General features: G+C 44.7%; 1 protein-coding gene across 2 annotated transcripts in view; it reads left to right on the top strand.

Annotated features, from left to right (window-relative positions):
- The window catches only part of LOC311260261 (nectin-2), a 79842-nt gene that overhangs the window by 30522 nt on the left and 21675 nt on the right, over positions 1-27645 (top strand). The window contains exons 4-7 of one of the 2 annotated variants that reach the window (XM_084357874.1): positions 2946-3239; positions 3389-3506; positions 4135-4283; positions 12006-17156. In XM_084357874.1, the coding sequence (XP_084214000.1) occupies positions 2946-3239; positions 3389-3506; positions 4135-4283; positions 12006-12592 (1148 nt within the window). In that variant the 3' untranslated portion in view covers positions 12593-17156. Of the gene's footprint in view, positions 1-2945; positions 3240-3388; positions 3507-4134; positions 4284-12005; positions 17157-27645 lie in introns of those variants that run through there. The other variant, XM_084357875.1, reaches the window with a different exon arrangement.

The following is a 27645-nucleotide window of genomic DNA, read 5'->3' as shown; positions in this document are numbered from 1 at the left end:
ATGATGTTCATTTAGTAAATTATGGTCCCATTTACAGTAAAAGAGGCGTTAAAGCAGGAAATGCTTTAGGGTGTGGCTACGACTGAGTGGCTACCACAGAGTCTCCACGGGTTCTCAATTTGATCTAATCAGTATCCTCCCCAGCTCCACCCTCTCCTCCAAATATGGTCACTTCTGGCTTCAAAATTGACAAACTCAAGGCTTCAAAGTGGGTGACGTCACTGTGGGTTTACACTTGGTACAGATGAGAAAGCTAAAAAAGAAGGAAGGGTCATTACGTCAATGAAATTTGCTTTGGTGCCAGAATGTGGTTTCAGCTGTATGACCATGAAGGAGAAACACCCTAAAACTGAAACATATCTACGTCGTTTGACTTCTTAAGAAAATGAAAAATGAAAATGAAAGACCACACTTCAGAGAGAAGGTTAACAACTGATTTAAAAAAAAAATAAAATAAAGAAAAATATTTACTTTAAAAGTTGTTTGTGCCTTGATGGCTCCTGTTTGCAGTGTAATTGTTGTCTCATCAGATGCATCTCCCCTAGAGTTCAACACAGCTGTCACCACAGTCTGGCACCAGAGAAAGCTTTGGTGATGTATTGACACCTTTCTCAGGTTCCTTGTAACAGAGGAACAGACTCAAATTACAGGAAGAACACAGCGGAAGCAGGTGCGACCACACAGCACACGATGGCTCATGAGTGATTTGATGAGTACGATGTAAACAATACGCTGTGGTCATCACAGTCACCCAGTCTCAACCCATTTTAACACCTATGGGATATTTTGGACTGATGTGTCAGACAGCAACCAGGAGATCCACTGATGTTTAACACAAGAGTAATGTTTCTCCAACAAAGAACTTTGTTTCAGTCTCAGCCTTTGGGGTTTACTTTGAAACTATCATCAGAAGCAAGAAACGTTGGCAGAAAACTACAGCTAATAAACACCAAAGCTTGAGTCTGAAAGGGTGCCTTTGTTGTTGTTTTTTTTGGAGTACACAATGTTATCTACCAGTATTAGGACATCAAAACACCAGATGCAAGGTGATCTTTGGAAGAATGTTAGTTTATTTTATCATTATCAAGTTCCTGCTGTATTTCCACTGGTTGATGTAAATATAGCAAAGATGCACATGTCGAGGTAACAAGGCTATAGAGCTGCAACAATTAGTCGATTATTCCATTTGTAAAGAAATCAGTTGCAAATTATTTTGACAGTCGATTAATCATTTAAGGAATTTTTTTTTAAGCGATGATGTCAAATAATTGCTGGTTCCAGCTTCTTAGATGTAAAGATTTGCAGCTTTTCTTTATCATTTATATTTGCAAAAAACGTCAGTTATTAAAAAATGACAACTCCATTATAACTAGAACGAGCTTGCACTTCCAAACTTCCTATGAGACACAATTTTACCGATTTTGTTTTTTTAATTTGTCAAGGTAACTTCCAATTTCTAGTCGCACAGAGCTTAGACAAGAAATACTGACATTGCATTTCTGCAGAAATTAACTCCAGCCTGGTCTACAGGACAAACCTTCCCCCAACCTCTTAAAAGCAAGCCTTGGAGATACACAGGAGCTCTGTGGTTGTAAATATTATTGTGGTTTTATGTCTCTGTCTATCAAGGGTAACACCCAAGCTGCTGGAATTGTTGTTTACCGACGTGTGCTCTTGGGTTAAAACCCACCACAGACTTTTGCCTCCCAAGGACGTGCAACATTGTTAAATGCTCCCCTTGAAAATCTCTTCTTTTTTTTTTATTACAAATAGCAAAGTACCAGTTTTCAAGCCTAAATTGGCTCTTTGTCAGACACAGAGGAATCAAACCCAACACAGCCCCGGACTAATCTGTTCTGAAAGATCTATAGTTGGAGAGTTTCTCCATACTTCTGCACCATGAATGGAATGAGTAGTCAAAGCAATTTATAACAAGAGAACAGGCCAAGCGTCTTATACTGCCTTTATCAATTCCATCAGTGTTTCTTGCCAAAAACCTGTGTTTGGCAGCGTTTGCGTCTCCAGTAGAGTCTCTAGAGACTGAATGAATCAGTTGTTACTTTTTCAATCTGTCACCTGGTTGTCTATAGTGAGTGTGCTTTTACCTAAATATACATAAATATAAAAGTACTCACCACCCACCTCTCTCTCCATCCATCTCTCTAGCTCTCTCCCTCCCCCAGAGGTAGCATGCAGGTTAAAAGCATGTCCAGATCGGCTTAATTGCTATTATAAGTGGTATTGTCAGATCAATTGTGTTCTTGTTAATGCAATGGAACCATTGGTCTAACCTTGGCCCCGGCACCAGTGCCTCTGCTGGGCTCTCTTCTCCCTCCAACGCATCATGCCTCCCTGCCTCCCCTCAGGCACTATATTGATCTGGCTGCTTGTCATGCCTGCTGTCAGCTCCTGTCCTGCCTTCTCTCCTCTGATCCCACACTAGTATCAGAGACGGAAATTGAGGAGGTATAAGGGCGGAGGTAAGGTAGAGGAGGGGGTGGGGAGAGGCAGAGATCGTGTAGTGATTTAGAATTTGTGTATGGAAATGCACTAGACCAGGCAGGGAAATTGTTTATCAATGGAGGGTGATGGGGATAGAGGGGGAATGGATTAAAGGAATGGAGGGAGAGTGAAAGAAGATTTAGGGTTTGGGTGTGTTTGCACTGGCGCTCGTAATTGTTTATCAATGCAGTCTCTGGAGAGAAAACAGACAGAGAAGATGGAGAAGGAGAGGGGGTGAGTGGGGGGACAGAAGACGTTTGGAGATTGAGGTTTTGGATCTGCATTTGCCATGCTGGTGACTCAAATTGTTTATCAATAATGGTGCACATTATCTTTTCCCTCAGCTGTCTTATTTCCATTTTATCTATTTCTACATCCTTTAATCTTCTCTCTGCCACTCTGTGTCTCTTCCTCTCTCTTCAATCCATCCATCACTCCATCAGCTAAGCCTCAGAACTCGGCCTCCACCGTAACAGTGGAAGCGGGCACTAAGCCGGTCGTCGTAGCCCGCTGCGAGTCCGTGGACGGCCGCCCCCCTGCTCAGATCTCATGGGTGACCACAGCCAATGGCAACGAGACAACCGTGTCCAAGCCGGGTGCTGACAACACAAAGACCGTGAGCAGCGAGTACCGCATGGTTCCCACAGCAGCGGACAACGGGAAAGACATCAGCTGCGTGGTGGGGCACAGGACCCAGGTCAAACCTGAAAGCTTCCCCATGAAGTTAGCCATTCAGTGTAAGAGACCCCACACACACACACACAACCCAGCTCTTATTATTTCATAAATTCCTCTGCTGTTCACACTCTAACATGATTGGAGTGACTAATTGAACTCATTGCTATTTTTTCTCCTCCTTTCTGCCATTCATCCGTCCTTCCCCCAGACGCCCCTCAGGTGACAATAGTAGGTTACGACAATAATTGGTACTTGGGTCGGACAAATGTGGTGCTCACCTGTCAGGCTACTGCAAACCCCGTCGCGCTCTCCGTCCTGTGGAAGACGTAAGTATCAGCACATCCAGCATCTTTTTGGTCTTATCTCATGCCCTGTCTCTTTCGCTTATCTCTTTTTCTCTCGTTTTTCCCTTCCTTACCTTTCAGTCCCAGGTCCACAGAGCTGTAATCAGCGCTTTTATTATTGCCACTACAGCCCCGTGCTCTGATTATGGAGATAACCGTGTAATTTCTCATAATGGACTCTGTGATTCGAGATTTAACCCTCACATAATGAGAAACACAATATGACTCCCTCTGTCACTCTTTCTGTATTATCAGTTATTAGCATAACTGTGTCAAAATTGAAGAAGAAAAAAAAAAATTCTGGAAATTTAAAATGGGGGAGATGAGATTTTGGGCCTGGCACCAGCAGTTTTGATTTTCCCCATGTCCCCATCATATTCTCCTCCAATGTGTGATAATGGATTGCCTTTATAGGAAGGGGAAAACTGATTGGTTTTGCACTGCCCATCAAGATTAGTGGAATTTGATGACATTGCACAATACAGCACATTTCTGTAAATGCACATCTGTCTCACTGCTCTCATTGTGCCCAAAGTAAAACCACAATCCTTTTCTCATTTCTTTTTTCTCTTTCCCTCTTTCACACGCCAATATGCTCATGTCCCTGCAGCCTTTCAGGAGAGATGCCAGACACGGTGCAGATCACCGGCAACGAGCTGAAGGTGCTGAAGGTGGACGACGCTGTAAACACCACTTTTGTCTGTGAGGTCAAGAACCGCATCGGGATCGGCAAAGACCAGGTCACAGCCATAGTCAGAGGTGAGTTGAAGGACACATACAAGCACGCAACCCTACACACGTACACAAAAAACGTATAAATACACACCATGTAGACCCCAACAACAGAGGACAGAAGTGTGCCTGTGAAAGACGCCAAATGTGGTCGAGACTCTCAACATAGTTTTTTTTATTACATTAATGTTTTGGTGCAAACATTTACGGACCAGTGTGGCAGATAGCCTTCCAAGATCTACACGCCAAACAGAAAATCTACCCGCATTTGGTGCGTTTTTTCTGTCCTTGTTGATGTGTTTATCGCGCACGCTCAAGTAAAATACGATTTACCGGTCAGCACTATTAGCATGTGCACAAACACTGCTCAAGATGTAGGTCAGATAACATTTGAAACATACTTCAACCTGCTTGGAGCACAATTATGTGACAAAAGAAGCAAATAACAGAAATTTTCTTCTTGTGCACTTCTTTGTAATGTGATGAATTAGCATTAGAATTGCGCCTGTCATCACAAATCCACCCATCAGCCACTCTAAGTAGGTTAAATCCAAAATGAAGTGTAATTTGCACAAATTGCAAACGTCCTAAAACACTGATAAATTGTGCAGCGTAAATGTGTCAGTAAATCAGCGAACATCTCGGAAAATGAAATGAAAAACACATTTGTGGCTCACTTGGGTCTCGTTCATCATCTAAACCTTCCCCTGGCTTGTATATGAAAACATTTATATCCTCTGAACTGATGAACTGGAACCAAGTGCACTTTCATCACACATGCAACACATTTTCCTGGTGTGCTGAGCTCTCATGTTTTCTCCAGGGACTCACCTTGTTCCGCCTCACATGTCTTATGAACACACACATAACAGACATATTCGGTGCTGAGGGACTGTCTTGGGTGTGTAGTGTAGGGCTAGAGGGTCCAGCTGCTCTGTCCATGAGGTGTGCGTGCGTGTGTGAAGTATGTGTGTAACTGTTTGAGGGCGTGTTTGTGCATGCATTTGCATGCTTTGGGGTTCTCTCTTTCAGTGTCCTATTCAGAATGCATGTCACTTTTCCATTTCTCTTTGCATGCACTCAATAACACTGTAATATGAAAGTGTGTCTGCCTCTGAGGTACCCAAGGTCTGTCTGTCTGCTTTGAACATCACACAGCGTTTACAAAGTGGTTGTTCACAAGGTTTTTAGAGGTAGTTTAGTTAGTCCTTCTTGCAGATATTTTCTCTTTCTCTCTCTTTTTTTTTCCCTTCTCTCCAACCCCCGAAAAGTCACGATCACACAAGCGACCGAGTAGCTTCTCAGCAGTACCCTTGGCTATCAGTAATGACAGGACGGACTAAAGCGAAGCAAATGAGCACTGTTCATTAGAGACAGTGTCTTGAAGATAAGGCTGTAATCACTAAAAGTGATACATTTGACTCAGAGCGACACAGCCATTGACTTTGAATTGAAGGGGATTTCAGTATCGCCTTGGGTTCAGCTGAGGCCAGACTTGTGCTGATACACTCTGTCTGTCTGTGTGCGTGTGTGTGTCCTATTTGTGTGTATTCAGGTGTAGGCATCTGTCTGTGTGCTGTTTAGCTTGTGTAAACTCAAGTCTGGGAGTTTAACCATCCAGAGCGGTGAAGATGGAGAAGTGTCTCTCCTTGAATTCCCCTCTGTTCCTCAATAGTTTTAGCTGCACCCCTCGGCTGGGTTCACTCTGCATTTCACCTCATACAAAATACATCCACCTCCACTCTTCTGTAGTATGCCTGCACTTTACCAGAAGTTACTTCCTGCTGACATGGGGGTAAACCTCACCCGTAATGGGGAAAAAGTGCATTTCTCCAGTGGCTCCACTTTAAAAGCAACCCAGCTACTTCATGCCCTCATTTTCTTTCTTTTTTTTCCCCTCGTCCTTTTCCTCAGTCTCTACTTCTTTCTTTCTTTTTCTCTAACCCCCATCTTTCTTCAAGTCCCTTGGCTCGTTATGGTGCCACAGCATGCGTCACCACTCCTCTGGGGCCATTCTGTACCGCTGCCTCGTAGTGTAACTGCCTTCTGTAGCACAAAGGATGTCACCATCTCCTGCTGTGCATTACATGCAACAAGCAGGGGAGATACAAAGATCCTGGGAGCGGAGGGAGGAAGATGGAGGCTGCTGCTTTTAGAGTAAAAAGCCAACAAACGTGCACCCAGATAAATCAGTGCCAGCATGCAATCCTCACACTTAGTGAGGGAGAGAGCATGAGGGATGGAGGGAGAGAGAGGCTGCTGACGGCATTTAAAACTCCCATGGGAATCTTGTGCCACTGCATCCTATCTCCTCCGCTATTGGCCTCCGCTATCTCACAGCATAGCGTGTGTGTCTGTCTGTCTCCAAGCCTCTCAGAGCGGATCAGTCACCCTTTGCTGCTTCAGCTCCTGGCTGCTTCTCTCCTCATTCCACCATCCGTTCCTCTCTCGCTCGGTCTTTTATCCTACATTTCCACTGCCATTCTTCATCCCACTTTTTTCATTTTTTCCCTCTTCCTCTCTCCTTTCTTTCTGCTCTCGCTTGTCTCTTCCAGTGTTGAACTTCCCACAGTTTCCTTGTTCTGTCATCTCCCTGCTCTATCTCGCAGGCCGGCCACCTCCTCCTCCCTCCTTCCCACTCCTCTCTTACTCACTGGCAGAAGAGGAGGAGGAGGATAAGATGTGAGCTAAATTCGCCGGCAGTTAAGAGGTGACTGAGGCAACCAGCGAGTGTCAGAGTGAAGGAGGTTTGCAGAAGGCAGCGAGATGGCGAGAAGCCTTAAGAAAGGGAGACTGAGTCAGTATTGGTTGGAGAGAAATGAAAGAGTTGATGACGGTCGGAACGGAGCGAGAGAAAGATGTGGAATGACTCCAGATGGGGAAGCAGACCTGTGGAGGCTAATGTGAATGCATGTAGACAAACAGGGCTAAGAGGGGCCGACAGGCGTGAAATGGCCAGCACCTGCTACATAGCAGGTCCCCCTCTCCTCTCTACCCCACAGCTGCATGACACACAAACACACACATGGATCTGCACACTTGCTTGTGTGTGTGTGTGAGTGTTTGCCCGTGTCCTCTGCCCCTCAGTCTTGTCCTGTGCTCCCGGAGGCAGCTAGAGGGATGGATGTCCTCTCTTCTCCTTGCCTCTCCTCCTCTCATCTTCGATCCTGCTGCTTAGTCACACAGGCTAACGTATCCCATCCTGCTCTCCCCATCCTCTCCCCTTCGATTTATCTCCCTCTCGCTATCTCTTTCGCTGCAGTTTGCTCTTTTCATTGCATCTCTCATCCTCTCGGTTAGCATATGCTCTCTCCTCATCCTCCTTATCTCTCTCAGGTTGTCTTTCAGCCTCCACAAGTCTGGCGCTGATCTCCCCGCTCAAAGAAGAGACTCCTGCCCCCAGCATTCTGTCTCTCTCTCTCTCCCCTGCTCATGCAAGGCTATCTCACTCTCTCTCAAAAGCTTAACTCTTAAATACCAGTAGCTCTTCCTTAATCACAGCTTAGAAGTCTCCATCCTTCCATCCATCCCTCCATTCCAGACTCCTCTCTCGGGGGTTCGTGTGTGGCTAACCCAGATTCCCTCCATCTTCCGTCTTGTTCCCCTCCCCCCCCACCCCATCGTTCCTCACAGGGGTGGTTCAGCTAAATCTCAAAAAGTTACATGTCCCCAAACGAATCCCCCACATTGTCCGAGGGGCTCCTCAGTGCAACGGAAAAGAGATTTCCTCTCAATTCGGTGCATTCTCTTCCATTTTCAGACTCATCTAAGGAGACAGTTCAAGGGCAAGGAGCTTGGCCATTTTCCTCCATTGGGTTTCAGGGTGTGTGTGTGTGTCTGCCTGTATCTGTCTGTGTCTGTCAGTGTGTGTCTCCGGCCATGCGAAAAACAGCCAGAGAACAGGTCTGATGGAGCCAAGTCTCCCTCCAGCCTGCAACTGGCCCCCTGCCCACCCCTCATTAGCACACACTCGCCAGCATGCACACACACACACACACACACACACACAGCTCTGTTCAATAAGTTAACATGCTGACAGGCAATACTACCAAGCTATGCTCTAGGTGCAGCCCATCCCAGCATCAGACCACTGATGACCATAATGGTGTGTGTGTGTGTGTCTGAGTGTGTACGAGAGTGTGCATGCGTATGTGACCATGCATGTTTTTGGGAGGCTGCAGCAGGCGTTACTTCCGCTCCATCTCCCCCATTACTTGCGGTCACTTGGAGCTTACGGTCGTGCTGGACGTGACTTCATAAGGATCATGCTGTTTTTTGGCTTCCACAGTATGTTGTGTGTGTGGGAGGGGAGGGGAGGGGCGAGGGTGCACAGTTACTGTAGTTGTGCATGTTTGTTTTACTGTTTTTTTTTTTCTCCCCCTTGTTATCCACACAGCATGCATATTGCATTTTTTCTGCTGGCTCATCCAACAGCATGTGTTTATAAGATGTCCTCTCCTCACCTACTTAAATAGATTCCACTGGTGCTTTGTTAGGATGTGTCTCGGTCTGCGGTGGGCCTGCACTGGGAGCCTGGGGTGGCTCCTTTTACATCTATCTCTTGAATCTTTCAAGTGTTGTCTCCAGAAGGGTGGAATAAAACATGAATGATGATCCACAAAAGGATTTACCAACGCAGACTTTGAGAGAGATGCATGCGAACTGACTTGAGCGACGCATTAAAAATAATTGGATGAGTGGAATTTGGGAGAATTTGCATTTGAATTTTAGGATAATTCTCTTTGATGTGGCAGCATCCGGCCCAGAGTTTGCACAGAGATTGTTGCCAGGTTGCATGTGCCGGAGCTCCGCGGGGCCCGAGGTGATAATGCATTTCTTGTGTTCCTGTTACAAGTGGACACTGAGGGCCAGCTCTCACTCTCATGTGTGTGAACAGGAATGTTTAGCACCGCTCGGGGGTAGAATAGCAGGGGAGAGAGGCAGTGTGCTTGGGGAAGCTGGTGGGAGAAATTGAAAGAGAGGATGGGAAAATATAACCCCAAGAAATGAGAATTTTTCTCCCTAGGCATATGGTGAAAATGAAGCGCGGAGAGAAGAGTAACATACGACAGGGACACAAATGTAAATTGGAGGGATGGCAGGGAAAATGGATTTGGAAGAGACGCGGGAGACAGCTGGTGAAGTGGTGGCAGAGATGGAGAGAAGAGAGAAGTGGCAGAAATGAAAAGGAAGAGAAGAGAATGGAGGAGCGCAGGTGTAGTCGGCAGTAGACGACCGCTTTCTCTCTTGACAAGAATCAGTGTTAGAAGAGTTATTCTGTCAGCTCTCTGTACGCTTAACAAGAGGGGCGGCTTCTGTTGGATTTCAAATGGGAATGACAATAAAAATCGGGGTGATTCGCTTCTTTCAAATTTAGGCAGGGATTTCAAGAGCAGCGTCTACTTGTTAATCCTCTGCAGCGGCTGGTGAAAGTGCACAGAGTGGAAAGGAAAGCTCGAGCAACAGAAAAAGGATGTTCAGCTTAGCCAAGGATCCTTGATCACTTTCAATCAGGGACTTAAAATTAAAAATTAATTTGCTCACTAGACTTATTTGGTTTTATTGTGTAGCCCATCAAACCTGAAGGAAGCAGGAACGAGTGATGGATAATAAACAGATTTTATTCAATAAGAAGTTTCGGCAACACAGTGACGACTTCGAGGATTGAAAGAGTTGCATGAAAGCATTTTGTTTATTTGCTTCTGGGGCATCCAAATGTGCAAGATTATCAAAACGGAATAAACAACATTAAAATACGAAATTTAAAAAAAGGCATGGATTCATACAAAATGCATCATAATCTTTCGATCTTGAATGCTTTGAACTGTGTGAAAGTGGGAATAACGTGAATTCAGGCATCGGTTTTCACCTCTATGAGTTGGCTTACTCATTTCAAGCTCTGAAGAAAACGGCTTGCTGTTCATATGTCCTTGTAAAATAACCTCCATTCTGAGACCATTTTTAGTCAAAATGCTTCGCAGTACAACAAGTGCAAACCACATCTGTGGAGCCTGACCCTTAACTCGGGCAGTGTCAGTTCAGTACTCCACTGAGTTATAGATGATGACCTCATGAGGAAAACACTCACAGGGACTGTGGGGAGTCGTCATACTCCCAGAAAGCACTTAGAGCCCTGAACCCATGGCCCTGAAAAAGTCTATGCAAAGCAGAAACGCTGTCACCATTCTCCTAGAGGCTTTACTTCAGGGGTGTCTTAACTGGGCTGGTATCAAACCTCAGTACTTGGAGTACTGACTAAAATGTGTCCATGGCACCAATTACTGAGAGCTGGCGTTGAATGCATAGTCCGATTCTTGGTGTGCTTTCCTTCATTTTGATGTAATACTTCCTGATTTATACAACAATTTAGCTACTTTTGGACTGTATTTTATCCAGGCAAAGTTCTGTTTGGCTGCTAATGTAACTTGTGCATTTAAAGAGACTACTATAAAGCTATTACTTCAAGAAATATTCCTCTAGCTCAGGAGTCAAGAAGAGCATTGTTTTTGTAGTGGTGACATTGGTGTTGAAACTTTGAAAGTTTCCGATTTCCGATGGCAATTAAAATACCAAACAGTAGCCTACCTTAATCTTACCTGGCGGCTTCCTTCTCCGCAGAAGCACTTGCATCTGTTGCTCTTGAAATGCCTTCTTTAAAATATAGTACTAATAACACTGCAGAGGCATGTCGAGGGACTGGGAAGTGCAAGTTCAGAGAATGAGCACTATATTACTGACGAGTCATGTGGGACATCTTCGCGAACCTTGATTTAGACACCGGTACTTCTCTCTGGAGTTTTGATGCACAAACAGAAATACTGCACATTGGGTGGTGGAGCCCTAGATTTACTTATACCCTCCTTAGCCAGTCTGCACTCTAAGAAAGTCTTTGTTTAATTTAATATAAACTTAAAATGGCTTCTTGTCGTCTGTGTGTGTGTGTGTAACGTGGCAGACGTGACTAAACCAGCAGTGATGCAGTAAAAATGGACACTCATGTCGGACCGACGGGTGCTCCAGCAGTGCAGAGATGGGTGCCAATCTGTCCCCCTGCTCTGCGTTCATGGCTTCCAGGAAGAGTTGTCATTCCGCTGTGTCACTTTGTCACTCACTCACTCCGCGCCCCACTACTCCTCTTCCTCCTCCTCCTCCTCCTCCTTCTCTTCCTCCTCCTCCTCTTCTTCATCTAATTTCCACCCTCCACTCCTCCATCCATCATTAATCCACCTCCTCTGCATGGCCTCCACCCGCTCTGCCCCGCACACGCCTTGCCCTGCTTCGTTAAAAAGTGTGTGTATGTGAGTTGCACCGCCACCCCTCCCCGCCTCGCCTTGTGATTTGTGGTGGGCCTTGGACGGACCCTGGTCGTTGAAGGGCAACACAGGGGGCTGCGACGTTGTTGTGACGTGGCTGTGGGAATGGGGACAGGAGCAGCTCTGAGGGAGATGAGGAAATGTCAGTGTAGGAAGAGGCTCAGCACACACACAGACACACACTTGACTGTACTGACACCTCAGCACTCTTACACACTTCATTGAATACAGTTCAGACCGGCTCCACTGACATCATCCAACTCCTACCTTTCTTTCTGTGTTCCCTCTCCCTTTTCCTCTCTTATTCTCCGTTTTATGCTGTCCCTGTTTTCCCCCGTGCCCTCTCTCCATGTTTCACACTGCTCTCTTGATTCCTCTTCTCAACCATATTCCTTTCTTCCTTTTTCTCCCTCCCTGCCTCTCCTCCCTCCTACAGAGCCCTCAGTGAACCCATCCAATGCTGGCGTGGTGGCAGGAGCTGTGATTGGCTCCCTGCTGGCTCTCCTTTTGGTTGCTGCTCTCATCGCCGTGCTCGTCACCCGCAGCCGCAGGCAGCAGCAGGGTTACCGTGCCAACGGCGGCAGCGACATGAAGACACGCATATTTGGCGCCGGCAAGAAGGCCAGCAAGAACGGCACGGGCGGAGGTGCGGGAAGCGGCGGCGTGGGGGGCGGTAACAACAACGGACCCATCTACGTTTACAACGAGAGCTCGTCCCATCAGGGCCTCGGAGAGAAAAACAACCACCACCAGCCGCTCACCATGGGAGGCCGGCCCGAAGTCGTTGCCACTACACCCACCGCCCAGGATATCCTGCTGAGCAACGAATTAGATGACGGGGAAAGGAGGAAGTTTGACGAGCTTGAGGAGGAGGAGAGGTATGACCACTTCTCTGGAGGAGTCCCCATCCTTCAGCTTCGCCCACCTCACGACCAGGACGATATTAATGGCGACTATCTGGATGATGACATGGAGTCCCAGCGGGATGGCTCGGTCATCTCGCGGACTGCTGTCTACGTATAGAGGAGATAAAGAGGAAAAGGAGGAAGAGAAAAAAAATGGAGGGATGGAGGAGTTTCCTCCTGAGGATTTTGTGGCTCCAGGGGCCTCTCCCCTGTCTGATAGAGAAGAGAAAATAATACCACTTTTATTTTTGAAATTGATTTTAAATATAGCCTATTATTAATCACAGTGCAGCCCCCAGAATGGACTGAATGAACAGGAGGGTGTGGTATTCAGAAAAGGAGCATTGCTGTTATCCGGTCCCTAAGAACTGAAAATCAAACAGAGAAAAAGAAACAACCTGTCTCCCACTGCTTCTGCACATGCTACCGCTATCACTGGGACCTTGACAAGGACTCTTGACAGACAGACTAAAAGAGAGAAACTATGTAGTGTGGGAGTAATGGAATCATGATACAAGCTTGGCTATAGAGAAAGCAACTCACTTGCATATTCACTCTTATCTTCACCAAAACAGTAGAAGAGGAAGGGGTTGTCAAGCAGTTACGTGTTGCTTGCTATTCTCAGTCCTCCTGTGGGAAACCTTTTTGTTTTGGTAAAGCGTTGTGCTTTGACAGCTGGTGGGTAGTTAGTAGCTAGTGATGGGTTGGGAGGGAAACATTTGAAGGAGTTAGACGGTAAACATCAGGTGATTTCAAGAAAAGAACAATGTATTTGCTCTCGTCTGCTGGTTTTCATTTCTGCTCTCTCTGCCTTTCTCTCAAACTTCAAAAAAGCAAAACATTTCCGCCAACTAACAGCGACTGTAGACACTCTTGATTTTACACGATTTTAAAGGAGCGTGGGGTCCTTATGTGCTGCACAAATACAAAGAGCAGCTGAATTACACAAAGTAAGTTTGCAGAGAGTTTGAATTCAAGTTCATAACAAAGTATTCGCACGCAAACTTTCGCACTGTGCCTGGAGGTAAAGAGACGGTAAACAAGAGATGAGGGAATGAGGTGTAGCCGATCTGACAGGGTCAAGGGATGGAGAGAGGGATGCAGGAGGACGAGAGAGGAGCACGTCTCTTCTTTTCTCTTCCTCCTCATGCGCGTCTCCTCCGAGCGCTCCTGACAGGAGGAGCTTGATTGGTAATGAGCCGTGAAGTCGCTCGCTTAGCCGGGACCAACAGATTGCCACCACTTATCGTTTATGACGTGGCAATTCCCCCCCACCTCCCCACCTCTATCTCTCCATCACCCTTCCCTCTCTCCCTCTCTCTTCATCCCTTGCTCCCAGTGTTTATGGGGAGTTTATGATTTATCCGGGGCAGAGTCGAGGTCAGGGCCACAGAGAGCAGGGGAGTATTTTACTGCTCCTGATGTGTCAAACGCCCCACTTACTCTATTCCGGCTCGGCCTGCCATGACATGCCAGGACTGACTAATCCACCTGGAGTGGCCACGTTCCCTCCGCTGCACGGACGCTGCAGCTTCCTCCTTTTCTTCAGCAAATGGCCGGATGTAACAGAACCCCACGTCTAAAGAACGGCCACGTTAGGTTAGATAGATTTTCAATAGGATCATCCAATATTGCTCTCCATTAGCGGATGTTGTTAAATGTAGTGAATTGATCGGGAGACATAAAAGGTTTTGTTCACAGCGACGCTATGGGAGTCATATTGACTAACAGGCAACAAGCGGTGAAATGGCCCTTTATGATGCAGCTTCAGGGCTGATTGTCTCCTGACTGTTAATTTATCCTTCTAACGAGCCACCGGAGGCCCGCTCAGGCAAATATTACTCGTGGCTACTGTACACTGCTGTCTGTGAGGCTCATGGTGTGTATTGTCTTGTATCTATGTAGCCACTGGAAGACTGTGATGGACAATCTGGGAGAGAAACGCTCCTGTAGCTCCTCTAATCATGCTTTTCCTGACCTTCTAATGAACTCCCCTTTGACCCGCTGGGGAATCTGGTGAGAGCAGCTTCTCGATGACTGTACTGGCCTCTTGTAAGGCCCAGCCAAGATCTGGGTTGCAGTTCGCCGTAGGTCATGAGGTGAAATGCAGGGTGACCCACTGCCAAGGGCGAGGAAGACTGCGCCCGCCCGCATTTCCAATCAAAGCCGCTTTTAACCTGCGACTATAGATGCGAGAAACCTACAGCGCAAGCATCTGTTTAGGGGGAGGCAGTTTTCGTTTGCGATAGTGATAGCTGTTAACCTTCAGAGAGGCGGAGAGAAAACAGGAGCGAGACACAGGAGGCAGATGACAAAAACAGAGACGGCTTTAAGTGTTCGAGCACCGTCTAGCATATTGTAAGCCAGTGTGTTCAATAGGATTATCGTTTAATGGCCTTAGCTTATACATAAATGCATCTCCTGTCAACCTAGGGTACAGTACATTTACTGAACACAGCCGGTTTGTCACGACCACTCAAAATAAAAAATGTATTACTTATTTTTGCACTTGTGTGTGTCACCGCTACGGAGGGAAATATGAGTGTAATACTTGGTCTATGGGGTAAAAATAGCGATAAGGGACAAAACTGTACTGTTTGTATGTACATTTTGGTGTGAGGTATCTGTGTACTATATATGTAAGCATCTTTATTTTTCTTGTGAAAATGTGGATATTTATGAAAAATGTAAATATCAGATCGATGGAGCCAGTGTTGCCAGTGTTGTGGAAGTAAAGAGGAAGGCGTTCTGGGTCGGCTAAGTTCAAATGTCTCGGAGGGCATTCAGAATGTAATTTTTAATCCAATGAATACCTCGGTGGTTCAGGTGTTACAACACACTGAACTGACTGAGCCGAGTTTACCTAAAGCCTAAGAGTCGATTTGTATTGGAGGGAGAAAATTATATATACTTATATAATTTGTCTTTTTGTTGAAGTTGGCATTGCCTGCATTTCCACGTAATAAGCACACTACATTCCTTTGCACAATTGGCTTCTCCTCCTCTTTGACAGACACCCTGCACAATGCAAAAATACCCACAATACTCATAATTTATCAGGTAGACCGTAACCACACAAGCGACGGTTTGTGTTACGTCTGACTCAGCTCCGTGTGTGCGTGCGTGCATGCGCGTGTGTGTAGAGTCGCTGTGTGTTTTCGTGATGCTCAGGGGCTTTGGGACATCTCTCACTGCCATGGGGACCGTAACCTGAGTAGCCACCCCTTTGTCACCACGGAGAACTAGCAAACTGAAGATATTATTGTGCATTTGGAAGACACATTCCCTCGCGCGCACACACATACTGTACATATACATGTGCCGAATGCAGAGAAACATTCGCCCACACACAAACACCCCTCAGTCACTCTCATTATGCTCACTCCCACAGCCAAACTGTGCAGAAGGCACCTCATACCTGACAGCCCTGCCATCTCCTGACATGAGCCCACACAAACGCGCTCGCATAGCTGCACACAAACACACGCGCACACACACGAAAGCGCTTCTTCTTCGTCGTCTTCTTCTCTCCCCGCTTCTTGCTCAGTGGCTCTGTCAGGACATATACCGTGTCCTGTTACTGTGGGAAGAGCCGCGGCATGATGTGTCCCCCGCTCCACTGCTTTCTATTCCCCAAATAGTCCAACCCGTTCCCGAATCAATGACCATGTAGAACAGAGAAAACCACACGTTCAGGGACACACACACCTTTCACCCACAGTGTCAGGGAGAGACAGGCTTTTTAGGAAACTGTTTGTCCACATTGCTTTTGTCCTTTACTGGAAATATAGCTTTCATAAAAATGCCACTGTCCTGACCTTCCTCCCCCTCTCGGATCCCGTTTGAATGCTTTTAGAGAGTCGCAACTTTCTTCTCCTCTCCAAAATGTTGTTTTTCACCTTCTCCCACTTCAGCCACCTCCGCTACCACCACTGCCTCCACAGACACGCACACACGCACACACACACACCGTTGCCACCCACCTCAAGTAAGGCTTGTCAGACAAAATGCTTTTAGAGAAATCCACGATCCTGGCCCGGGTCTAGCACAAGGTTAGACGGTGAAAATACCCAATATTTTTCTTCCAAAAAGCCACATACTGTTGATACTTCTTCGGCTCCAAACATCTGATGACTAATCAAAGCCTTAACATCTCCCATCTCACTCGCTAAAAGAGAAAAAAAAGAAGCGAAACCTTCCTGTGTATATAGTATAAATATATAAATATGTAGCAGAGAAAAAGAATTACTAATTTATGGTGTCACGTTTGTGTATTTCTCAGTGACAGCAAGCATGAAGGATTTATTTTCTCCTATTTACAGTTTCTCCTCTTTTCTGTTATTTTGCAGTGCTTTATAATTTATGTTTTCTGAGTGCTTTATTCTTGACTGCTGCGCTGTGATTGCTGCCAAAACTGGCAAATGTGCTTCTTCTATACAAATGAACTGTACACACAACAAAAGTCTTACCCCAAAATGTGCTTTTTATTATCGACTGCTTTGTGTAAAAGTTGTTTGTTTTTTTTGCTTTCTTTTTGTATTTTTTTATTTTAAATTTATTTTTGGTCTTCTTGAAAGAAAAAAAAAAAGCTCAATTAGAAATGTTGTCACCATTTTTGTCGTGTCTTTCTATATTTTTTCGTATTTGGTTGCTATTAAAGATCTCTTGATTTTTGAAATGTTCCCGTAGTGTTGCTGCGTGTGTCGTCTGTTTCTCCTTTTCTTCTCCCCTCTGTCTCTTTAACACTTGTGGTTGCCCAGGATGACTGAGGAGCCAGATTGAATAGAAGTGGCAGTCATTGATTCCCACTGATTAGATTTATAGATTAATTGATCAGGATATGAAGTGGCCTCTCTGTCTCTTGTCACCCATCCTTCACACTCCAGACACCCCCGCCCCCTCTGTTTGTTTGGTTTTTTCACTCTCATTTCCTGGTCTGTCTGTTTGTCTCATTTCAGTTTTGATAAATCTTTGTGTGTTTGTGTGTGTGCGTGCGCGTCTGTGTGCGTGTGTCAACAGAGGTGTGATAACAGCCCTTTAGGAAACTGAGCACAGGAACAGGAGAAGCCATTTTGTGGCTTGCAATTATACTCAGGCTCCACCTCCTCCCAGTCGCTCTGATTTGTACTTGTGTCCTGGTTGGCTGATGTAAACTTGCTGCCTTGGTAACAGGTATGTAGGAGACTGCTGTAGTTGTTTAAAGGGCACATCGGGTTTTACACCTGAGCATGCGGGTAATGAAGAGTGATGAAACAAAGCACACACTTATTTCAAGATGTGTATATATAATCATTATATTCAAAGGGGCCCCACCAACTTTTGGGCAAATACTGTAAACACACGCACAGAAAAGTGTAGAGTTGAGGAATGTGGTGCTGTAGCTTCAGTGGTTTTTCCTGGAGGGAGGCAGTTTGTGTTTTCAGTTGGGGAATGTGCAGGCCAAGCTGAAACTCGGTGAATGGAGCGCCTCTCAAAGGCTGCATTGTTTGAACTCTGACTAAACCAAACTGGTTTGGTGAAATTTTAACAGAAGGGCATGTAGAGGGCTGACCGTGTGTGTGTGTACAGGTTTATGTGTGCTCATGCTTGCATGTGCACCTGCCTTATTTGGTTTGTGTACAAGTACCCCCTTTGTGTCCCCACCAGAACGATACAATCAGGCTCTGCTGCTAACATCCCCGCAATGATGACAGTTGGTTTATGGCGGTTATGGCAGCATGTCCTCGATGTTTGCCTGGTGCTTTGATGCCGTCATGTATCTGTGTGTCATCTTGGCTCCTTGTCACAGTTCATTTTTGTTGCAGGCTTCTTCTGTCAATGCACAGCTATTTACTGTGAGTCCAGCCCACCATCTGGCCTCTCTAATTGCTTTGGATTTGAGGCTGGCGAGATAGAGAGCACTTACACACACACACAGAGAGAGACACACACACACACACACACACACACACCCCCTCGCAGACAGACACGAACACACTTGACTCCTTTGGTTTTCTAGTTGAATGTAAAAGACTTGAGCACAGCAGAAAGGCTTTTAAGCCGCAGCTAGCAAGAACAGCTCCTGCAACACTTGCATTTTTGTCACTGAAATAATGATGCACCTCCATGTGAAAGCGGTGACCCCGTAATGCAGAACCTTGCCTATTTGAGCTCCGAGCAAATAACCTGGATCCGAAGCCAAAGTGACAGCAGCTACGCCAAGCACCACCACTGTGTTCAACATTAGCTTACAGTGATGAGACATGGTGCGGTGCCCCTGGGCAATCCGGCTAGCTGGTAGTGGCCCTGTTTATACCAAGTTGTGTGTGCGTAGGCGTGTATTAGACAGAGAGCGAGCATGTGAGTGTGCTCTTTGTTCATGCAGCGTGCTAAAGAAGTATGTTTGTGTTTTTAGGCACCCGTCGAGAGGTCGGCTGGGTTGCAGACCGATCGGATTTCAGCAGGATGTTTGTGTGTGAAATTGTTTATGAACTGTTATCAGATTGTTTGGTATGTCTGGTGTGTGTGAGCACAAACGCGACAAGCGTGGATGTGTGCGTACTGTTTCACGCATGCATGTTTGTACATGGCTGTATATTTAACTTCCAGCTCCGGCAGCTACAGCCGCAGTGTTGATTAAACATCTGAGTGTGTGTGTGTGTGTGTGTGGATTAGCACACAGACCCACTTTGGGCTCTCTCTGCTGATAACTGCAAACACAATGCTCCTCATTTAACCTCTCACCCGCCGGCTCCAGACCTGACTAATAAATCCCAGAGTGAGTGATGAATGGCCAGGATTGCTGCATTGATGTCTGAGTGACGGATGTGGTGAACTGAGGCTTCACAGGGATTAAAACAACGGTCTACCTCTGACCTCAATTATGAAAGAAGCTTCCTGCATATTTTTATTGGCTTTAAAGCAATGGGCTTTTCTGTTTTTTGCCCGTGGTGAATCCAAACTGCATCCTTTAACTGGCTCATTTGTTAACTGACAGTGATGTCTTTCTCATTATTTTGGTGCTGTACTCCAGCACATTGGCTTTGACTCATAGCTCTCTGAGTACATAGTCCTTCACTTTCAGGACAGTGAACCTAAGCAAGGAGACGAGGTAATTAAGAAGTTTGGGGCCAAACAATGAAATGATCTTCGCTGGCTAAGTCCGTCATCTGACCTCAGTCCAAGCGCATGTTTAATTTGTGGAAGAGCAGAGAAAAGCAAGACATGTTTTTGGCTGCAGCCCAGGCCGAACAGTACATCACAGGAGGAGATAAGTGTTTGTGATGTCTGTGGATTTACATGACTTTTTCACAATCTGAGATAAAGATGAAAAAGAAAGTTTGTTTATGTGCATATCTAATCAGTTTTATGGTATATAATCAGTGCCTGCATGCTATATCGACAGAGAGAGCCGAGTTCTCCTACTCCAAAATCAATTCTTCAGCCGAAACCAATGATGTAATTGGTGTTAAGGAAGAACTACAAGTTATTTCACTTTGAATTTAGCCTCTGGGTAGCCAGGGGCCGTGCTGCTGCTCATAAACAAAACTTGTTCTCCTGCTTGTAAACTAGCTACATTGCCAACAGCAAAATTGGCGCCCCAATATATGAGGACAGGAGGTTATGAATGAGCACACCTTTTTGTGCGCAGCGGGTGAGAACTTCTCGGCCAGTATAGCACGCACTGAGGAATTTATTGACTAAATTTCCCATCAACACTGATGGTCACCTACATAAAACGTGGCAAAATTTCCCCCTTTCACGTGTCCATTTGCTTTCTTTCCCTGTGTACTGTGTAACAAGACTAAGAGTCTACAACCATGCTAGGAGCTCTGCACGGCTGCACTTTGTCTTAGCAGTGCATATAGCTGAAGGCTAATGTCAGCATGCTCATATGTTCACAGTGACAATGCTAACATGCAGATGTTTAGCCGGAATAAATTTCACCATGTTATCTATCCTTGTTTACCAAGTTAGCATGCTAACATTTGCTAAGGAGCGCTAAACGCAAAGTAAAGCTGAGTGAGGAAAGGTATTTAATTAAATATTAAACAATTAACAAACTGATATTATTGCATTTTAGCCATTTAGTAGCCTGAGTATGGGTTAGATTGTGTTGGGCCAGTTGTTAAATAGCGACAGATGGAAGCTCTACCATTGAAATGAAGTCATTATTTTGTGTTATTTTGTTAAGGCAGCCGACTATCAATTTTAGTTAATTGCTCAAAATTTGCATCCTTATTACATGTTGTACCCTTAATATTAAAATAAATGCAAAAGAGCCAAAAAATAATCTTTTAAAATAATTTTAAAAATTACATCAATTCATTGATGAGACATTTAACAGCTGGAAGACAACTCAGGGGATTAATAAAGAAAATGAATAGGAATCGTCCTCTGGAGACCATAAATGTGTACAAAAATTTTCTCTGCAAACCATCTAATATTTGTTGAGAGATCTCAGGCTAGACTGGCAGGCAGAGTAATCATTGCAGTACCTGTATTCCTCATCTAGTGTGGATATAAACAACCCCTTAAATTGTGAAGATGGGACTCTTGTACTAAACTTCATGCACACTGCCTTAACGTGAAAATTGTGTCACTGTCCTTATCTTCTACAATCTATAGTCCCAATTCTTTGTGACTGTGCTGTATTTCACAAACCCATTTACCTTCTTCACTGTTGATATTGCTCACTTTCACACTCTGCTGTTTTATTGAAATGAAATTTAAATCAATATTTGTTTAAAATCTCTGGTGTGGAGTTCTTAATTTCACACTGTCTGAGCCAGTTTGTGACAAATTGGGGCTTGCTGACAATTTGAGAGTCGGTATGAAATGGACCAATTTGGTTCCTGATTGTTGTGGGTTGTGAAGGTTAAATTAGGTCGTTTTCCGTAGCACAGGATATAGTGCCCGAGGTAGTTCTGTTTGTTTTGTTAAAAGGAGATAATGTCTGCTCTAATCCCGTCTCCTTTTAGTTTGGTAACTTCTATAGAGTTTGTTTGTGGTGGAAGCTGGGAAGACAGCAGCTTCAGGCAACAACACTCATCTACTGTTTACTCTGGAAACAGGAATTAGCTTATTACGATGTTAATATGTTAATGAAATGCAGATGAAAATAATAGTTCCTCCACAACTTATTATCTGACAACATCGACTTCAACAAAAATTCTGTTGAAGTAATGAACACATTTTTAAACAGGAGGGTATTGTTATCATGTCCTGCAAGGTTACTGCAGAGGGCAGAGGAAGTCACATTTGTAAGAAATCACAGGAAATTGGAAAACATATCATTCCTCTTCTGAAAGCGGTAAACGATAACATCTGATCTTCTTGCTTCTGGTCATACAGCCTTGCACAGATGTGTGTCCGCTGCACATACACGCACTCTTATAAATACACACCTAGGCAGACAGACAGGAGGAAGTGGATGCTCCTGTTTCCCCTAGAGGCCGCTGGGCGTTCACTCTTCCTGTCCCGTGCTGACAGGGCTGGAGGTAGCTGTGTGGTTGCAGCGCATTGTTGGGCGGATGAGGCACGTCTCCCTGGGGGTAGCACATGCTCGGCCAACCGCTGGGAGGGCAGAGAAGGGCATGGAGAGAGGGAGAGAGAGCAGGAGAGGTTGTGTGGAGGGAAGGCAGCGAGGGTGTGATGGTGTGAGGAGAGCAGAGGGCTGAGATCTGAGGTCTTGTGTATTGGCAAAAACTACAGAGAGCCAGCCGCCGTATGAATTTAACAGTGACTAATGCAAGATTGAATAAAGGGGAGGAAAGAGAAGAAAGAGGGAGAGGAGGAGTCAAAGAGGACAGAGCGACCAAAAGGGCAAAAAAGTAGAACAGAGAAAGGGAGGAGAGGCCTGATTAAAGATGGAGTGGAGACGGCTGAGTGAAGGGAGGAGGACGATGAGGGCTGAGTTGTTGCAGCTGTGTTGATTTAGCCTCTCGCAGATCAGATTGTGCGTGTGTGTGTGTGTGTGAGTGAGTAATATAGAGAGCGAGCAAGAGAGAGAAAGCGGGAGAGATGGGGAAAGAAGCTTTGACGTCCTCAGAACGCCGCTGACCTCGACGCACCTGCACAAACACCCACCATCTCCAGATGAAAGATACAGCGTGTGTGCATGCGTGTTTGTGAGTTAAATAAGGCCCAAAAGGTCTTCATGCTGTGACTTACCTGGAACAAATCCTGTTCTCGAAAAAAAACAAAAAAACAAAGAACATTATGTGAATGCATTATGACCACCAGGGAGTGTAGCTTTGAGCTAAGTGCGCACATGTCTGTGTGTATGTATGTGTATGTGCGTGACTCTGTGGATATGAATAAAAGAGATTTATATCAGGGAAAGAATGGTTTGTTGCTGCTCCTAAGAATAGATTCTGTGACGGAAATGATTTTGATGCTGTATGCAAGCCTCTGTGTGTGTGTATGTGTGTGTGTGTGTGTGTGTGTGTCTCATTTTGTGTATTTGCCCCGCAGTGCTTTGCAGATCAAATGCACTTGCTGTTTAATTCACCGTCTCAACAGGCAGCTCTTACAAAGTACATGCACGCACTGGCACATGCACGTTCGCATAACCTCAGATACAAACATACAGAATGGGAGATGAATATGGAGATAAAATCGAAATAAGTCTGCAAATATTTGCTCTTGGGGACTCGAGATGGTCTTCAGGGGACTGCCAAGTCCATAGTAAATCGCAGATGATTGTGTTCATGTTCATTTGTGCATGTAACTGCTGTGCAGATGTTTGCCTGTCTGACAGTACGAAATGTGCATGCAAATGTATGTTTGTTTGCTGTGTGGGAGTCATCACAAATGTTTTTTTTTTAGTGCTGCTGTATAACAGTTTGTGCTGCTCTTTTATGTGTTTCCTCACACAAGTTTTCGCAATCTCATTCGAATTGAATTATATCGGGACTCGTGCTATTATAATCTAACTAGTCTGTGCAGTCAATTACCATTGTGTTAGGCGATAATGCTGAAATCACTGTCATGCCATTAATAAGAACATTGTCAGATGTAATGTAGGCAGAATTACATTTAAATTTAATCAATGTTCAATGCAGACAAAACTAAAAACATTAACAGGAATACTAAAATGAGTTTTAACTTGCCTACTTCATAAGATAAACGTTTATATAGACTGTATGTATATTTGAAGTTTAAGTAGTAATAACACTACTAGTCTTTTACGAGATAAAATAAGACTTTATTGATCCCTTACCAGGGAAATCCACTTGTTACAGCAGCTCAAGAGTCATAAGGAGAGAGAAAAACACTGATGTAGTATTAGATTTTTTTAAAAATTGCATTATATTTATATATTAGGCCTGCTATATTATCATTATCATATCATATCATCATATATATAGTCTTTTACACGTAGTGCACACGTGTAAAAGACTATATACTTTAATATAACATGATATATATTGTACTCATTATTCATACCTATATAGTATGTTTAAAGGTCCAGTGTGATGCTTTTAAATCAATTAATTAATTAATTATAGTTTAGTTTTATAGTAGCCAAAAATAGCTAAATCAATAGAGAAGGCCTTTTGTGTTTTTTACATTTGCATTGGCCAACATGTGTTCTGCTACATGCTTCGAAGGGGAGGGTGAGAGGAGGGGTATTCAGTTGGTCGCAGTCTGGGAGCTCACTGTTAGATGCTACTTAATCCTACATACTGGACCTTTTAAAGTGCGAGGTACCAATTTCCATGAATAAAATGTGTTCCTATAAACAAATTGAAATACAGCACAGTCTTGCACTTTGGAAATAACTGTAATTTGTCTGCTTTTTTGTAAAATCCCATTAAGGTTCCACTGAGCGCTGATAAATGTTGATTTAAGGGTTTCATGTGTCTGCTGGTACATGCAATACAGTATGTTGAAGTGATGGAGCGGACTGGACTGGATGTGCCTTCATCAGCAGTGCAGAGTGATGTTATCTGCACTGGCCGGTTCCCCTGTAGGGTTCAAGTCTTCTCTGCTTCTTTGTTTGACATTAAATAACAGCTGTAGTGGGGACAGGACTGTCAGAACTTCACAAAATTGTGTGTCTGTGTGTGTGTGTGTGTGTGTGTGTGTGTCTTTGTCTGCTCATGTGCATGTGTCAGCTCCTCCTTTATATCCACAGACTGCCTCCCCATTCATCGGTCTGTCATCTTATCTCGACATCTCTTTTCCTGTAATCACTTCTTCTGCCCCGTCCTCTTCTCTGACGCGCCTATCTCCTTATCGTCTGCTGCGGACTAAATGTTAGAGCATTGTGAATCTGTTTAAGAGCTGCGTGACTGTGCGTGTGCTCTGCATGTGTGTCTTTGTATTACTACATCCAACACTTTTCCAACCCGTCCTGGGGAGTAAAATCCTCTCTAATCTTTTGCTTCCTCTTTTCTCATTTCTAACACACGGCTCCGATCGTTTGCTATTGAACCCAGAGGCATCATTTTAAAAGGGAAATACATTATTGATTTAACCCATTAATTATTGCTCCAAGAAACAGAAATCTGTATGCATGATATCCAACTGTTCCAAGCTGTTAAGTCTTTGGCAGCGACAGCTCTCAGACATTGTCTTTTTGTTTTGTCTCTGTGCGTTTACATGTGTTCGTGTCTCGTGCGGATCTGTGCAGCACCTGCCGGGGATCTCCTGTATGCCTTTGGCCCCTTGTTAACCCCTCCTCTCCTTCAGGGTGTCCTCAGTGATTTAAGCTATGTCGCCTGTCACTCAGCCCTACAGCCGAGGCATCATGGGTAACAGCCCTGACTCACAGTTGAAGTGCACTACAGTGTATAATGTGAGAGATGGAGAGTTTAGAAAATAGCTCAACATTGCCATGCGAAGCACAGCCACGCTGCACCATCCCCCTGTCGGTTTAACTGTCAGCTTAGGGCAGTGATAGAATAAAATAGTCTTGAACGGACAAAAGCTCTTATCTTAGAGAAGGAAATTAAATGTTATTCAGATTCGCCTTTTGGGTGTCGCAGGGACTGTACGTGAAATGTTTATAAACAGGAGTTGATTATTACCCTCGCAAACGTGGATTTGATGCGATCGTTGCCACCTTGACAGTAATGGCTGGTTCATCTTCTGACCAGCCTGCGTTCGGTAGGAGCGGCGAGCGGACACACGGCTCTGTTCACTGTGTGTAATAGCTGGAGCCTCTTTGTTGTGCAACAACGGGGTATAAGCTGCAAAGAATGGCGGAGCATTCATGGTGTGCGTGAATGTCGGTCTCACATTTTGATTAATTTATGTTCCAGTACATTTCAGCTTTTCCTAAGTCATTACCCTCCCAAACGACCGGCGTTCCCTGGAGATTGAGGCAAACAATACTCTTACAAACAAATGTGCGCTCCGCTCCCATCTTCATATTTTGTTCTGTTTATCGTCTTGTGTTTGTGATGAGGTTTACATGCTCTCTCCGGGTAGTCTGTGTCATCGTATGACTCCCAGTTATTTATCTGTGTATTACACACACTGTCCAGGTGCTGCTCGCAGGTCGTTTATCCTCCATAGGTCCCCAACATGCTGATATATGGAGCTGTTACATTTCTATATCACAACACTCTGGCCGCAGAGCAAACACACTTGCATGCTGTTGCTTCTAGCGCCAGGTTTGTCATTGTGTGTGTATGTGTGATGTGTTAAAGGGCAAGTGTGTGCGTTGACTTTAGTTTTTCCCAGTCGTTTATCCTATTTAAGGCCCTTTACTGTGCTGTCCTCCTCTTAATACCACTTTTACTCTAGTGCTTCAGGGTGTTCTGGTGCCCAATTGCTATTCATTAGTGTGGATTGGTGAGAGAGGTAGAAAGAGACTGAGGCAGTGTTTAAATGTGGCTTCCTCACAATTTTTAAAAGTGGCATTACTATAATAGTTATATGTGCAGCTACAACTGATGATTATTTGCATTACTGATTAATCTTTGGATTTATTTTGTTTTTTGAATGGTAAAAACAAAAAAAATGCTCGTCACAAAATCCCAAAGCCCAAGTTTTGATGTCTTTAAATCCCCTTTTTCAGACTTCTGGTTCAAAATTCAAATGTATTCAGTTTATAGTCAGAGAGAAAAAGGCAACACAAATAAAAGCAGTAAATCATTACAGTGTAGAAGCTGGAAATGTTCACCATTTTAGCAATCAATTATCAAAATAGATGCTGATTATTTCCATCGTTTCAGCTCTATTGAAAGGAAATGGATGTGATGTTTTTATTTTGGTTGAGACAGAATAATGTTTTCTGTGTAGATTCAGAGAGACTTGAAGTGCTAGAAGCAATGGAAATTAGTTTCCGACACCTCTGACTTTAATAATAGAGACACAAAAACAAAAAATGTAAATATCTCTATAGCTGGATGTCTTAATGTTCATTGTCGCGAGTTGGCGTGCGTGTACATAATGCATAAGTATGCAAATCTTTACAGCATTTTATGGTCTAATATTTATTATGTGTTGGTGGTACCCTGTCTGTGTGTGTGTGTGTGTGTGTGTGTGTCCCTCTCAGTGAGTAGGCAGCGTATTACTTGTCTTGGTGCAATGAGCCAGGCCTTGTATTAGGCAGGTTGAGCTGCAGGGGGAATTTTGTAACACTTGACCTGTTTCACTGAGTCATTTGTGTGGATGGAGAAGAGAGGGGAGGAAGAGCAGGGAGGGAGCGAGTGTGAGTGAGCGAGCGAAGGAGGGGAGGGCAGCACAAGTGGTTAGAGGGGTGATTGGAGGGATGAGTGACAATGAAAAGTGATTGCGAGAGGGAGAGAGAACAACAGCTGGGGGAGCCGGAGGGAGGAAAAATGAGATGACAGTGCCTTCATATTTCTTCTTTCTTACTTTCTCTCTCTCTCTCTTGCCATCTCCTCCTCTCACCCATCCCTCCATCCCTGTCCTTCATTCAGCAGCCTCTCAGGCGGGCCTGGCTCAGTCGCCTCGCTCCTCATTACTCACCCCTTCAACCTTAAAGGTCATAAGTACAAACTTAGCACTATAAAATGCAAGAATATCAAACTTCTTTATGTAACTGTTGCTGGCTCCTATTGGGTGAGTTCTTGTGTATGCGCACGCACGCTCACACTTTGTGTATCTTAGTGCATGTGAAAATATTTGAAGCCAGCTCTCCACATAGATATTAATAGAGTAGTTTTTCATTTTGAGGAGCTCAGCTGGTGGTCTCCTGCCTCGGAGGGAGAG

Source organism: Pagrus pagrus, assembly GCF_965226575.1.
Source record: "Pagrus pagrus genome assembly, chromosome: 7".
NCBI lineage: Eukaryota > Metazoa > Chordata > Actinopteri > Spariformes > Sparidae > Pagrus > Pagrus pagrus.
Note: the sequence above shows the minus strand (reverse complement) of the source record. Positions and strands in the feature narration are given on the sequence as shown.